The sequence below is a fragment of the Neovison vison genome, chromosome 6 (assembly GCF_020171115.1).
Source record: "Neovison vison isolate M4711 chromosome 6, ASM_NN_V1, whole genome shotgun sequence".
Classification (NCBI taxonomy): Eukaryota; Metazoa; Chordata; class Mammalia; order Carnivora; family Mustelidae; genus Neogale; species Neogale vison.
Genome location: NC_058096.1, coordinates 172,455,647 through 172,471,143, shown reverse-complemented (window position 1 = coordinate 172,471,143; position 15,497 = coordinate 172,455,647). Strand labels below are relative to the sequence as shown.

Below are 15,497 nucleotides of genomic sequence, written 5' to 3'. Positions count from 1 at the left end.
GCACTATCTGCTTACTCCCACCCAGTATATTTTTCACTTCCAGAAATTTCATTTGCAACTTTTTGATATCATTTTTGTGTTGTTCCCTTACATTTTTGAACATATTTATAATAGCTGTTTTTAAGGTCTTTATCTGCTAATCCCATGGTCTCCTTTAAAAAAAAAAGATTTTATTTATTTATTTGACAGAGATCACAAGTAGATGGAGAGGCAGGCGGAAGCAGGCTCCCCGTGGAGCAGGGGAGCTTCCAAACCAAAGGACCCGGAGATCATGACCTGAGCCGAAGGCAGCGGCTTAACCCACTGAGCCACCCAGGCGCGCCAGCCCACCACTTTTTAAAAGAAAAAAACTAAGTACTTGAAAACATAAAATTCACATGATGTCCAGCTTCCAAACCAAAACTACCAGGTGTGCAAAGAAGCAGGAAAATAGGACTATAACCAGAAGAGGATAAAAAATTGGTAGAGAGGGGGCGCCTGGGTTGCTCAGTGGGTTGAGCCGCTGCCTTCAGTTCAGGTCATGATCTCAGGGTCCTGGGATCGAGTCCTGCATCAGGCTCTCAGCTCAGCAGGGAGCCTGCTTCCCTCCCTCTCTCTCTGCCTGCCTCTCCATCTACTTGTGGTTTCTCTCTGTCAAAAAAAAATAAATAAAATCTTAAAAAATAAAAAAATTGGTAGAGAGGGGCATCTGGGTGGCTCAGTGGGTTAAAGCCTCTGCCTTCCGCTCAGGTCATGATCCCAGGGTCCTGGGATCGAGTCCCGCATCAGGCTCCCTGCTGAGCAGGGAGCCTGCTTCCTCCTCTCTCTCTCTGCCTGCCTCTCTGCCTATTTGTGATCTCTCTCTGTCAAATAAATTAAAAAAAAAAAAAAAAGTGGTGGGCTATGACCTGACACAAAGCAAAATAAGTGGATCTCAAGGTTTGGTTTTATGGTCAGAGGAGCCTCTACTCTAGACCTAATTTAAGATGTATTATTAAGACATGCTCTTTCTTAGAACTGTACCCAGTGCCCTGTGTATTCTGAAGTTGTCACATTCTGGATCTTGGGCACATGAACTCTTCCCACTCCTCTGTAAGTTCAAGAATTGTGTGGTCTGTTGGTTTCTGGTCATGTATGCAAGTAAGGATTTGGTCAGAGTATAGGAAATGCTTTCGCAGACCTAAGTAGCTTGCTCTGAGCAGCTCCTCCTTCTCCAGGATTCTCCCCGGTAGGTTCTAGCTTAGTCTTTCTGGACTCTGACCTCTGTTCTCTTCAAGTTGACCACTAGACTCTTAATATTGTCTCCCTGCCCTTTAGTCTGGAAGCTGCTCCTAGGCAGTAAGCTGGACAACTGGTACTCCCCTCACTTGTCTCCCTTACCCAAACACTGCCTGTTCTAAGCCCCTAAGTATTTGTTTCAGGTATACTGTGTGGTTTTCTAGTTGTTTGTGGTAGAAGAGAAACTTCTAGTTAGTACTCCTTCATGTGTGGCAGTGGAAATCTGTCTTTTTGAACTCATTTGTGAGACCTGTGAATCTTCTCCTAGTTTTGACAGGTCTCATATTGGCTTGCTGAGTTTTCTGTTTCAAGTGGATGAACACTTGATGGTCATTCTTGGGTTACCTGCCCATAGGACCACAAAAACTCCACTCTTTCTTACCTGTGCTGCTCCCACACCGGTATTATAGACAGGAGTGGTTTGGTCCTAATCCTCCACGTTCTAGGGTTTGAGGGACTACCTTAATGTCTGGGGGTTTCATTTCCTATCCCAGTTGCTTTGTTTTTGTGAAAGGATTAAAAAATACTGTGGTTGCTACTGCTCTCTTACCCTAACTCTCTATACCTTTTAAATTACCTTTACATTGTATCATTTGGGCTTGGCAAATGCCCTTGAAGATTGACACAACATGGTGTTTCCACTCGATTAGCCTATTTTTGTGGTAACAAATTTGAGGGCTCTCAAACCAGGAATGGTTAATGTGTTATCACTGTAAGTATAGACTATGAAGGGTGGTCATTTCATTTATCTCCAGAATACTCTGACTGATCCTTGGTGGTGTGAACTGCAAACAGCATATGGCCCACTAACCTATCATCAACCAACTTTGTGACACAGTTGCTTCCCATTATTTGTTGAGGGTAGTAGGCACCATAAGGAAGACCAGGCCTGTCCTTGGGGGTGGGGCACAAAGCTTGTTAGGAAAGGTAGACATGTGAGGGACTAACTAGAATTAAGGGTAGTTTTTGTCCACAGAAGTATATGCAAAGTTGCGTCTGTGGGTGTTTTCTTACTGAATAAATGGACAGAAGCTTAGTTTCCATACTGTTCTCTAAAGGCCTGGATTGTGCAGAATGATGTGGGAGGCCGAGGGGAAGGACTCTGACCTCTATAGCCTTACTTTAAGCAGTCGTTCCACATTTTCCCATTTTATGCATTATGATCTAATATTTATTTCAAAACATGGGTTTTACTGCTGAAAAATTGTGAGGAGCAGGTAGAAGCATTGGGATCCACATTTCCTTCTGCACACAGCCTCCTGAGGTGAGTGGCCTGAACTTCTGCAAAGCTAGGTGCACTCACATAAAGGTCTGCTGTGAGCATCACCCCAGATTACAGCTGAGGAGCACTCCCACCTCAGTTCTGCCTTTGACAGCACCCACTCTGGAGCCAAGCCACATCAGGACTCCGTGGCTTTACTGCTTGGCAGTGGACCACCCTGGGCAGGTCTCCTATCTTCTGTGACAGTTTCCTTATTGGTAAGTTGGCGACATACACCTGCACCTGTTGTGTTGCCAAGTGTGGGGGATCTCCAGCAGAGTGCTGGCTTGTAGTGGGTCTCAGTAAATGGTAGCTGCTATTGTGACTGCTGAGTCAGATAAGGGTCCCAGGGCTTCTGCTAAGAGGTGATACTTGATCAGGACCAGAATCATGGTCTCCAGCACAGGCCCCGCCCTCACAGACAAGGGTCCATAACATGAATGAAGTATGCCCACTTTCTGAGCCAGTCTCTTAACTATTGGTATGTGGTTAATACTGCCCTCCACTGGCATGGCATTTTCTCGGTCACCCACATGCAGTAGTTCATCTGCGTCTTCTCTGTAAGGCAGACTTATTCCATTCTCCAGAAGAGGATGTGTGCTCAGAGGATACAGTCCCCGTCACCGAAGTCCATGTCTGGCGTTCCTTTCATGTCACTCTGTGTGGCGCCTTCAGTGTAGCTGGAATCATGGACATGTTACAGGGACAGACCAGCTGTGTGTGGGGGGGCGTGCGACGCTACAGGGACTGCGGGCTTGGCGAACGTCGTTCTAGTAGACTGATGTTGCCACACGAATGAATATAAGCTTTTTAGGGAAGGGTTAGGGTGAGGCAGGAAGAATTATAAGCAATATGAGTTTATTTATTTTGGAAATAAAACCCCCCAAATAATGCCTGAACATAAAAGGTATGTAAAAATGGCCAAAAATATTTTAAAATAATAGATTTAAAGATCATTTGTAGCTTTTTCCTCATAACATGAATGCTTTCAGCAGGACAGTAAATTACAAACCATTTCAAATCATGTTAAGGCAGATGATCAATCTGGTTGCATTTGTAACTACTCCTGGGAAAGTAATCGTGTAGAAGCTGTTCTTCCCAGCTATTTGGTCAGTTGGTCCAGGAAAGGGCCTCCTGGAGTCAGCAGGTAGGGAGCTTGGCCTTGCCTGTCACTGCTCATTCTGCTGGCCCTCTGTGACGGAAGCCGACACGGAACCCTGGCCCTTGTTGACATCACTGATGCACACCCACTGCCCGTCAACGGACTCCTTCCACAGGGTCACCTGCAAGCCAGCACATGGAGCCTGTTACAAGTCTGCACCCCTCCTTCTGCTGTCCTCACCTTCCCAGGTCCTGCATCAAAGGCCATGACTCAAGCTTGTGAGTCAACAAAAGTCCCCACAGATTAAGAGAGTGAGTAAGGAGAGTGACCTCACCAACACAGCGACAAAGGGTGTTCCTGACTTAGACCCTCCTCACAGGAAGAACAACTATTCATGAACAGGAAACTACTGAGGGAATCCTAAAGACAGCAGTGAGGCTGAAGCACCACCCTCCACCATCAAGACCAAGACACTGTCCCAGAAGCCTGTGTGGGAAGTCTATGTGCCGACTGCATGGCCCGCCACCCAAGCCAGCACAGCACCATGTCCAACCTGTGGTTCCTTCAGAAGGTAAAGAGCACGGAGGTGACATCCAGTTATCCAGCGTTTTAAGTTGTTACTTTGTGGGAGCCCAGACTCTGGGTTCTGCCCCATGGGGACTACAGGCACATTTGTGGGGCACATTTGGGAATCTGAGTGTGACTAAATGAGGAGAGTTTCCAGGAACTGGCACTGGGATATTAGCAGACAAGGCAGAAAAGCCAAGTCACGCCCCCCCACCTGCCTTTGGTGCCTCACATCCAGAAAACTTGTTCAGGTAAATCTGAGAGGTTCCTAAAGTTGGGCTGCCCACGTAGCAGAGTTGAGTCATAGTCCAGCTAGTTGAAGAGCGGCCCCCCAGGCCCACCTGACAGCAAGGGCTACAACACCTGGAAATTGCAGGACCCTGCAACTCTAGCAGGCAGAGGAGGTAGATGGGGGGTGGGCAGAGCTGGTGATCCTCACAGCAAAAGCCAATGGCCTTATTTCACCAGGAAACAGGCTTGAGTCAAGAGCACAGAAAAAATGTAAGTGACTCTACAGTTTTTCCCACTGTGCCAGGGCAGGAAATGTATCGAAGCAGAGCATGTAGGAAGCTGCAGAGCCCACCCAACAGCCCTCCTTCCCATGGTACTAGAATAGCTTCCTATGGCACTAGAATAGAGTGCAGAGCAGTTGGCTTTCTGTCTACAGAGCAAAACGGATGGCCTCACCTAACTAGGATATTCAGTCTTCACTCGTGCCTAATTTGGGTCTCTAAAGGACAAGCTGTGCAGGCTCTGGGTCCTGTCCTGCTGCCCCACCAAGACTGTGAAGACTCAGAGACTCACCTGTTGCTGAGTAGAGAGCCCAGTTCTGGCTGTATAGGAAACCTAACCAGAGAATCCAGGCAACAGTGAAGCCCATCCTCCAGCCTCAGGTGAAGATCACAGAAAACCATGGAAATATGTAACACCAAAGGAAACTAAGAAAACTCTGACTAAAGAAATAAAGATCTGTAAACTGTGGGACAAAGAATTCAGAATAATCTTCCAGTTTAGTGAACTACAAGCACATGTAAGATAACTAAATGAAATTAGGTTCAACAAAAATAGACACCATTAAAAAACAATAAAACAGGGGCCCCTGGATGGCTCAGTGGGTTAAGCCTCTGCCTTCGGCTCAGGTCATGATCTCAGGGTCCTGGGATTGAGACCCACATTGGGCTCTCTGCTTCCCCTTCTTTCTCTGCCTGCATTTCTGCCTGCTTGTGATCTCTCTCTGTCAAATAAAATAACAACAAAAAAAACAAACACCAGAAACCCTAGAACTGAAAAACACAGTAACTGAAAAATGTAGCAGAGCTTCAAAAGCAAAGTGGACCATGCAGAAGAAATAAGAGCAACCTGGAGGTCAGGACATTGGAAATTGCCCAGAAGAAGAAAAATAGTAAAGACTGCAATGGGATATAATCAGAAGAAGCAATATTTTGCATTAGGAGAATTCCAGAAGATGAGAAAGAGACATAAAATATATTTAAGCAATGAGGCCTGAAAACTTCCCAAACATGGGGAGAGAAATAGACCTCTAGATCCAGGAGGCCCTAAAAAGACTGAACTTAACAGGGTTATGAACACACGTTATTTTGTCAAAAGCAAAGAATTTTAAATGCAGCTACAGAAAAAAGTTACATACAAGGGAACCCCCAGATAAGACTATGAACAGATTTCTCAATACAAGCTTTTCAGTCCAGGAAAAAAAAAAATGGGATGACATGTTCAAAATACTGGAAGAAAAAACTCCATCAACCATGACTACTACACCAGGCAAGTGTCCTTCAGAAATGAAGACGAGATGGACGTTCTTAAACAAAACCTGAGAGACTCCATCACAGATTTCACCTGCCATAAGAGAAATGCTACTGGGAGTTCTTTGAGTAGAAATTTAACATTGTACAAGCGGGTTGTAAAAAACTCACTGGTAATGATAAATACATAAGGCTGGATTCTGTAATATGGTGACTGTGGTATGTAATTCACTTACAACTCCAAGTTAAAATATGTAGTAAAAAATAACCATACCTCCTATTAATGTAGTGTACCTATTATTAGTTACACATGATAAAATATGTACATTGTAACATCACTAACCTAACATGTAAGGGGGAGGAGAAGTAAAAGTAAAGATTAGGAATTCTATTGAAGTTAAGATGTTTTGTGTTAGTCCTACAGCCATAAAGGAAAAACCTGTAGCAATTAGACAAAAGAACATGACAAGTCAAAGCATTCGTTATCAAACACTTTTAAAAAAAGACAGCATAAGAAACAATTAACAATGGATCAAAAAAACAACCAGAAAACAATGATAATATAGCAAATGTGTAAGGCCTTACTTTTCAAATGCAAAACTCTTCACTCAAGAAAACAAATGCCTGAATGAATACAAAAACCAAGATCCAGGGGCACCTGGGTGGCTGAGCGGGTTAAAGCCTCTGCCTTTGGCTCGGGTCATGATCCCAGAATCCTGGGATCAAGCCCCGCATTGGGATCTCTGCTTCCCTCTCTCCTCTGCCTGCCTCTCTGCCTACTTGTGATCTCTGTCAAATAAATAAAATCTTTAAAAAACAAAACAAAACAAAACAAGATCCAACAATATGCTTCATACAAGAGATTCCCCCGGTCTTCAAGACAAACAGAAACTAAGAAGGCATGGAGAGAGACATTTCAAGCAAATGGTAATCACAAAGAAAGCAGGGGTAGCTATACTTCTATCACACAAAATAGGCTAAAAATAGCAAAAAGAGACAGAGGTCAAACACATCAGGCTCCCTGCTCAGCGGGGAGCCTGTATCTCCCTTTGCCCCGCCCTCAACTTGTGCTTGTGCTCTCTCCCCCTCAAATAAAATCAATCTTAAAAACAAAACAAAACAAAACAGAAAACCAAAATAAAATTATAAAAAGGAAACAATATTACAAATATTACAGCACTACAAAGAAAAGTTAAGGTGTTACTATGATACAATTATGTCAACCATTTGGACCTAGAAAAAAAATGGAAAAACTTAGAAACCTGGAACATCAAGGACTGAATCAGGAAGAAATAAAATCTGAATAAAAAATTTTACTTTTGTGAAAATTAAAGTTTCTGAAATAGTAAGGAGAACGAACCAATAATCAAAAAATCTCCTAGTATGAAAAAGCCCAGGACCAGATGGCTTCACAGTGAATTTAACCAAACATTAAGGAATTAATATCAATCCTCAAAATCTTCCAAAAAAAACCCCAAAATGGAAACACACACACTTTATTGGGCTAACACTGCCCCGATACCAAAGCCAGAAAAGGATACTACCATAACAGAAAACTATGGACAAATAACCCTGATGAAATTAGACGTAACCTGAATTTGGCAGTGTGTTAAAAGGATCATTTGGCATGATCAAGCAGAATTCATACCTGGAATGCAAGGATGATTCAACATATGCAAATCAATCAATGTGATGTCTCACAACAGTGAAAGAAGAATCCTTTATCTCAGTAGATGCAGAGAAAGCATTTGACAACACTCAACATTTGTTCGTGATAACTCTTTTTTTTTTTTTTTTTTAAAGATTTTATGTATTCATTTGACAGAGAGAAATCACAAGTAGATGGAGAGGCAGGCAGAGAGAGAGGGAAGCAGGCTCCCCGCTGAGCACAGAGCCCGATGCGGGACTCGATCCCAGGACCCCGAGACCATGACCCGAGCGGAAGGCAGCGGCTTAACCCACTGAGCCACCCAGGCGCCCCCCCCTTTTTAAAAGATTTTATTTATTTATTTGACAGAGAGAGATCACAAGCAGGCAGAGAGGCAGGCAGAGAGAGAGAGGAGGAAGCAGGCTCCCTGTGGAGCAGAGAGCCTGACGCGGGACTCGATCCCAGAACCCTGAGATCATGACCCGAGCCGAAGGCAGCGGCTTAACCCACTGAGCCACCCAGGTGCCCCCTGTTCATGATAACTCTTAAAGGCTATATATACTAAGCCCACAGCTAATTTAATTCTTTTCAACACAGTATTGGAAGTCCTTGCCAGAGCAGTCAGGCAAGAAGAAAAAAAAGGCATCAAAACTGGTAAGGAAAAACTGAAACTGTCTCTATAAATGACACGATTTTATATACAGAAAATCCTAAAGATTTCATCAAAAAGCTTAGATTGACGTAAAGCTTCAGGATACAAAATTAACATACAAAAACCAGTAGCATTTCTATACACCCAGAATGAATCATCTAAAAAAGAAAATGATCCTTATAATAGCATCAAAAACAATAAAATACTTACAAATGAACTTAACCAAGGAGGTGAAAGATCTCTACTCTGAAAACTCAGGGATGAAAGAAACTGAAGGCACAAATAAATGAAAAGGTATCTTATTCATAGATTAGAAGAATTAACATTGTTAAAATGTCAATACTACCAAAAGCCATATATAGATTCAATGTAATTCCTATCAAGATTCCAATGGCATTTTTTACAAAAGTAGAAAAAAAAGTCCTAAAATTTATATGGAACAACAAAAGACCCCAAATGTCCAAAGCAACCTTGAGAAAGAACAAAGTGGGAGGCATTATATTTTTTTAAGCTACAAAGTGATAGTAATCAAAATGGTATGGTAGTGGCATAAAAAGACAAATAGATCAATGGGACAGAATCATAAGCCCAGAAATAAGCCCAAGCATATATGGTTAACTAATAATTGGCAGGGGATCCAAGAATACTCAGTGGAGAAAGGACAATCTCTCTAATAAATGGTGGTGGAGAAACTGGGTATTAGCATGTAAAAGAATAAAACTAGACCCTTATCTTATACCACTCACAAAAATTAACTTGAAGTGAATTAAACCATGATACTCCTAGAAGAAAATACAAGAAACAAGCTCTTTGGCATGGGTCTTGATTTTTTGGATGTGACACCTAAAGCATAAACAACAAAATATAAACAAGTGGGACAGCATTAAACTAAAAAGCTTCTGCACAGCAGAACAAGAACGTGAAAAGACAACCTACAGACTGGGAAAAATATTTGTAGATCATACATCAGATAAGGAGTTAATATCCAAAGAACTCCTAAAAATCAATACCAGAAAGCTAACTAATTGGATGAAAAAACGGGCAAAAGACTGCACTAGAACATTTCTCCAAAAAAGATCTACAAAGGCCAAAAGATACATGAGAAGATGCCCAACATAACTCATCACTGGGGAAATGCAAATCAAAACCACAGTAAGATATCACCTCATACATGTTAGAATGGCCATCATCAAAAAGACAAAAACACAAGTGCTGGCAAGTATGTGGGGAAAATGGAACCTTGCACATGGATGGTGGGACTGAATTGGTACAGCTGCTATGGAAAACAGTATGGAGGATCCTCCACAGAATCAAACACAGAACTATATGATCCAGTAATTTGACTTCTGGGTATTTATCTGAAGAAAACGAAAACACTATCTTGAAAAATATCTGCACCTCATTTTGCTGTAGCATTATTTACAACAGCCAAGACATGGAAACAACCTAATGACAGAAGAATGGATAAAGAAGCCACAGTACATACATACAATGGAATGTTATTCAACCATGTAAAAGTAAGGAAATTCTGTCATTTTAACAGTGTGGGTGGACTTTGAGGGCATTCTGCTAAGTGAAAGAAAGACCAATACTGTATGATCTCAGTTATATGGAGAATCTATAAACAAAAAACACCCATAAAAGACCCCAAACCAGTCACAAAAGAAGAGTTCAGTTTGTGGTTACTGAACTTGGGAGTGGAGGGTCGAAAGGTACCCACTGTAGTTGTAAGATACAGAGGTACTAGGGATGTAAGGATGATATAGCTCACACTGCTGTATGGTCTAAGTGAAAACCGTGAGAGACTAATCCTGAGTGTTCTCATCAAAAAAGGAAAAACTTTTTTTTGCTTTCTCTTTTATTGTATCTATATGAAATGATGGATGCTAAACTTACTGTGCTGATCATTTCACAGCGTATCTAAGTCAAACCATTATGCTATACACTTTCAACTTACGATGTGCGTCTATTATACTTCAATAAAACTGGAAAAAGAACACCTCAGAAAGTAAGAAAAACAAAGGGAGCAGTGCTGTGAGTAATAGTATTACAACATGAAAAGACAGTAATAGTAGCAGTAGTAGTAATAATAATGTGAACATAGATGTTGTTTTGACCAAGCTGCTGTAGCTTCTGAGAGGATAGGGGGAAGAGAATTGTGGTTCTCAAAGTGTGGTCTCCAGACCAGGCCATCTGCAGTGACCAGGAGATTGTAAAAAATAAAAATTTGCCCAGAGCCACTGGTTCAAAAGCTCTGGGGGTGGGCTTGGCAATCCATGTGTTAACAAGTGTAATACTAAAAAGTCTGAGAAGTGTGCTAGAAGAAGATGACAGATGAGTAAGTATGTTATTTTTACACTGAAGTAAATGGCAGAAGAACAGCTAAGCATTGAAAAGGTTTGTTCCTAGAGAATGAAAATTAGGAGTCTGCATTAAAAAATCATAACCTAATAAAAACTACCTTAAGCTATGGTACATGTATTCAATAAAAAAAAAAAAATCTTAAGAATTCCTGTTTTAGAGACAGACTATTTACTACACATGCACTGTGCAGAATGCTCTAGATTGAAAACATACTGAGTCCTTTAGTGAAGAAATACTGTGCGGAGAGCAATAGAGCTGAGGTCTTTGTAGGAACAAGCTGATAAAGAAGAGTAAGAAGCATAAAAGATTAATGACAACAGACCACAAATGTGGAACGTCCAACCAGGCACTTGCCTACTGCCTTGTAAGCCCTATGGTAGGGCTCCTCAGTGAAGTCAGGGTCTGTTGGCCTGTCCTGAGTGCCACCAAACCTAGGGTCTAGTCCTGTCTCTGCCACTTACTAGAAATAAAGAGGGTTAGATTAGTTTTCTTTGAGGGTCATTCCAGCTCTAAAACTCTATGGCTTTGAGATGGGGCCTGCTAGATCTTTCTGGGACTGCTACACATGAAGAAGAGCCCAGGCTGGATAGAAACTGCCTACAGAGGGTCTCAAAAGGGCTATTATTTGTACACCCATGTGCACAGCATTACTGACAAGAGCCAAAGGTGGAAGCACCTCAGTGTCCTTCAGTATATGTGTGGGTAGATAAAATGTGGTACAATAGAATATGCAGTCTTAAAAAGGCAAGAAATAGACACATGGTACAACACAGGTGAAGACGCTGTAGGATTCCACTTATATGTGGTCCCTAGAGCAAATTCACAGAGACAGGAAGTAGGATGGTCCTTAACAGGGGCTGGGGTGGGGTGGTAGGCAGTAGTGTTCAGTGAGGACAGAGTTTCAGCTAGGAAAGATGCAAACAGTTCCAGAGGTGCATGGGGGTGATGGGTGCCCAATAAGGTGAAGGTACTCAAAACTACAAAGCTGTACACTTAAAAATGCTTAAGATGGGTGAACTTTCTATGTATTTTGCCACAATTAAAAAAAAAAAAAAGCTGCCTTCAGAAAAGAAGTAACAAGCTAGTGCCATCTCCCTAGCTGACCTCTCCTCTCAGGCAGAGAATCTGTAACTTCATACAGTAGGTTTCGATGCAGGAGTCAGGATTTTTCAAGTGCATCTGCTTTGTTGCTATATTGTTCTGAGCTATTTGTTGTCTCCTCATCCCTTCCTTTGTATGGCTCGTAACACAGTAGGAAGAGGTAGAGTGGGTGAATAATAATGCCCATGAATTAAACTGATTTTTAGAAATATGCCTCTTAGGTGTCTGACAAAAACCTTCCAATCTTTTTCTTCTTTTGATTTTTTTTTTTTTTAAATCTATTAACTTTAGAGCAGTGCTAACTGAATGTCACACGCAAACAAGGTGGTCAGATGGTTAAGGCGATGGACGACCAGGGCAGTGGCTTTGGATTTAACTCAGGCCTGATTATGGACTCTGTCACCTAAGAGCTTTGTGACCCCTATCCAAGTCTACCTACCACTGTCAGCTTCTTTCCTATTTGTAAAAGGGGGGACAGACAACCTTGGGGCAGGGGTGGGGGATTAAGATTTAATGATGTAATTATGGGATGTGCTCAAAACACTGTCCTCACTAAGGCTCCTTCCAAGCCTGTCATTACGTGGAGAATCCAACTGCACTAGAAGTGGGCACAGTAAACACAAACAGGGCCCTGTCCACCACATCATGGAAATGGAGAGTACCTTATTGTCTCCGCCCGAGACAGCCAGGATGTTGGCTGTGATGGACCAGCTCACATGCCACACGACGTCATTGAACTTGTGCAACAGTTTGGGTGACCATGTATTGCCTGAGGTGTCATCACAAGTCCAGATGAACACACGACCATCCTGGGAAAAGACAGGCTAGAATAAGGGAAGGGAAGGCAGGGATCTTGAACTAGGGATATCCTCTCCGTCTAAAGCCATATTGGACTTATACAGGATTGGGGTGAGGGATTCAGCCGAACGCGCAGCCGAAGCACTCTTAGGTGTGGATAGCTCTGATAGCCAATTTCTAGCCCAGCATTATCCCTTTACCCCAGGAGCACATTTCACATGGATCGAGTCTCTCAGGTTCTCGTGCTCGTATTGCTAACTCTCAAATTTTCTCTGGGTTTGCCTCATGTCTGCCAAGTTACTTCCTTGTTTTGGGCTCCCTCTGGCTCTGATTTTCTCAACCAAATAGGTATAGCTGTCTATAAACCAAAGATAGAGAATGAGAGGAGACAAATTGAAAAAGTCTTTCTCGAATTCAGAACCAAACTTAACAGGTTCAAATGAAGCCTGGCTAACCTTTGTCTATCGTGGGGTTCACATAGAAGTAAAGGCTTGTCCTTGGGTCTTTCCTTTGTGATCTGTCTGTGAAGACTGAATAGGTAGGTAAGCCCAAGATCCTAGAACTTCTGACTGCTCCTGGTCTCTGCTTGGGAACACTCTCAGAATGCACCTGGGTAGCTCTAATCCCCAGGTGCATAATGCTGAGGAGGGGAAATTGGTCCTGAGTTTGGCCTGCCTCATGGCTCGGTCGAGGCAACCCCCTTGCGCCTTCTGATCAAGCCTTCGGCATAGGATGACCTACCTCCAAAGCACTATCCTACTTGCATTGGTCCCAAGGTGCCTGTTGCCCTGCCCTTACCTTTTTAGACTTTACCTTAAGGGGACTGTAAGGTTTGATGGGACTTACTCAGAGATTATACAACACGGGAGGCTCTCATGGATCTGAGCTGACCTGGGAGCAACTGGCGATGGTGCTGGTGGGCAGGCCAATGGAGGGGGCCCAGGCCACATCTCGAACCCAGTCACTGTGCGCTTCTAGCTTCTGTTCCTCCTTCCACTGGCCGTCCTCCTCCTCCCTAACAGGAGAGACAAACGGGAGAAAGCAGCAGTAGGTAGCAACCCAGCTGTGTTTCCCACACTCCACTGTACCCCCACCCTGTGGGCTCTGCAGGGGCCAAAAAGCTATTCCATCTTTCTGATTTCATTCATTAACCTTGCAGATTTTTACTCAGTTCCCCAGCTATAAAAGACTCTTCCAAGAAATGTTCTGTTCCCCCACAGCCAATGGCTCTGGCAGCTGGGAATTAGGTGAAGAATTAAGGTGTTTGAGCAAGGCCAAGTTGTTTTTCAAGGGTGTCCTCTAACATACTAAAAACAGTATTCTATGGGCAGGCTGGTTAAAGGTGATCCTGTTTCTTGGGAACTATGGCGGAGTCGCAATAGGTAGTAGGGTAGGTAGTTGGTAAGAAGTGTCCCCTTGGGCACAAGTCCAGCAACCCCACTTACTTCCACAGTTTGATGAGGTTGTCACAGCCGCCTGATGCAAACTTCTTGATGTAGTTGGGCTTCTGCCCTGATGGCTGGTCTATTAGGCTTCCAGGTACAACAGCAGGGGCCCAACTGACGGCATTGCAGCCAATCTGTAAAGAGGGGGGTTGGGGTGACTGCCCTTTGCCTTGCGACAGAGCACTGCTTCTGCAGACCCAAAGCTGCAGTGTATTTCCCCTTCAAGTCCTGGGACAGGATTATGTAGGACAGCTGTTTTTTGATGAATTAAGGCTTAGCTTTTCAAGGAGTCCTACCAGTGCATATATTTTTCAGCAATATATGTTTAAAGTAGGAGTTAGGGACTCCCAGGAATTTAAGAAACAGAACATTTTCAAAAACATGAAGGGAGGCAAAGTTTAATGAATTACTCTAAAGCACTCCTGTAACCACTACCAGTTCAAGATTATCAAGTTGCTACTTACCCAAGAAGGCCTCTCATCATGTCCCACCTGAATCATAGCCCTTCCTCCTCAGTACTATTTTCCTCACTTCTGATTCCTTCCTTTTTCTCTATAGTTTTGTCACCCAAATATGCATCCTTAGGTACTACAGTTTAGTCTTGGCATTTCAACTGTTTTAAGTCTTTTTTACATCTCATTATTTATAGATTTCCCCTCTGGTTTTTTTTTTCCCCCCTTACAATTTTTTTGTTGAAGAAAGACTAGTCTCTGACCTACAGACTCTCAGGCTGATTTGCTATTTCATACTCAGACCTCTGAATTCCTTTGAGTTCCTGAAAATTGTCAGCTGGATCCCAGACTGGATCAGACTCAAGTCTGACCCCTTTGTTAAGATTACAGGCAGTAAAGTATTTTTTCACTGGGAGACAATAATGTCAAGTTGTCTTTTTATGTTGATAGCACCTGTCAACAATCTATGCCTCTTTTAAGTCACTGGACATTACAAGATGGTGTTACTGCATTCATTTCTTCGTTATTATATATAATAATCTAGACAGAGAAATTCCCCTCATTAATATTTGGCTCCCCATAGGTACAGGTCAGGAAGGAAAGGCAGGATAAATGCTTTACACTTTACAAACTGGTTCCCTGCCATTCTTTAAGGGTGACTGGTTCTTTTATTTTTTAAAAGATTTTATTTATTAGAGAGAGAAAGTGAGAGAGGAGAGAACACAAGCCAGGGGAAGGGTAAGGGGAGAGGGAGAAGCAGACATCCCACTGAGCAGAGAGCCCAACAAGGGACTTGATCCCAAGACCCTGGGAACATGACCTGAGCTGACGGCGGATGCTTAACTGACTGCGCCACCCCGGTGCCCCTGATCCACTCTCTTACGTATCACTATGAACTCATGGATTTAAGTTATTTGTTGGATTTCAGTTCACTGCAATTATTTTCATTAGAAATTTCTGACACCTAAACTGCAATGTGTGTTCAAACTGGCTCCTTCAATAACGCTGGTATGTCAAAGTATGTCTTCGATAATTTCTGCTGGATATAACAAAATGTTCCAGGCTCATCTTGTACGTATTCGGCCTCAGA

The 15,497-nt window shown here is 42.9% G+C and overlaps 1 protein-coding gene across 2 annotated transcripts in view; it reads right to left on the bottom strand.

Moving 5' to 3' along the window:
* Positions 1-3,359: 3,359 nt before the first annotated feature.
* Positions 3,360-15,497, bottom strand: part of SEC13 (SEC13 homolog, nuclear pore and COPII coat complex component) — a 32,713-nt gene continuing 20,575 nt past the window's right edge. For both annotated transcript variants that reach the window (XM_044253008.1, XM_044253007.1), the window contains 4 exons: positions 13,956-14,089; positions 13,402-13,525; positions 12,375-12,521; positions 3,360-3,801 (listed from right to left, as the gene is read on the bottom strand). In XM_044253008.1, the coding sequence (XP_044108943.1) occupies positions 3,688-3,801; positions 12,375-12,521; positions 13,402-13,525; positions 13,956-14,089 (519 nt within the window). In that variant the 3' untranslated portion in view covers positions 3,360-3,687. The remainder of the gene's footprint in view (positions 3,802-12,374; positions 12,522-13,401; positions 13,526-13,955; positions 14,090-15,497) is intronic.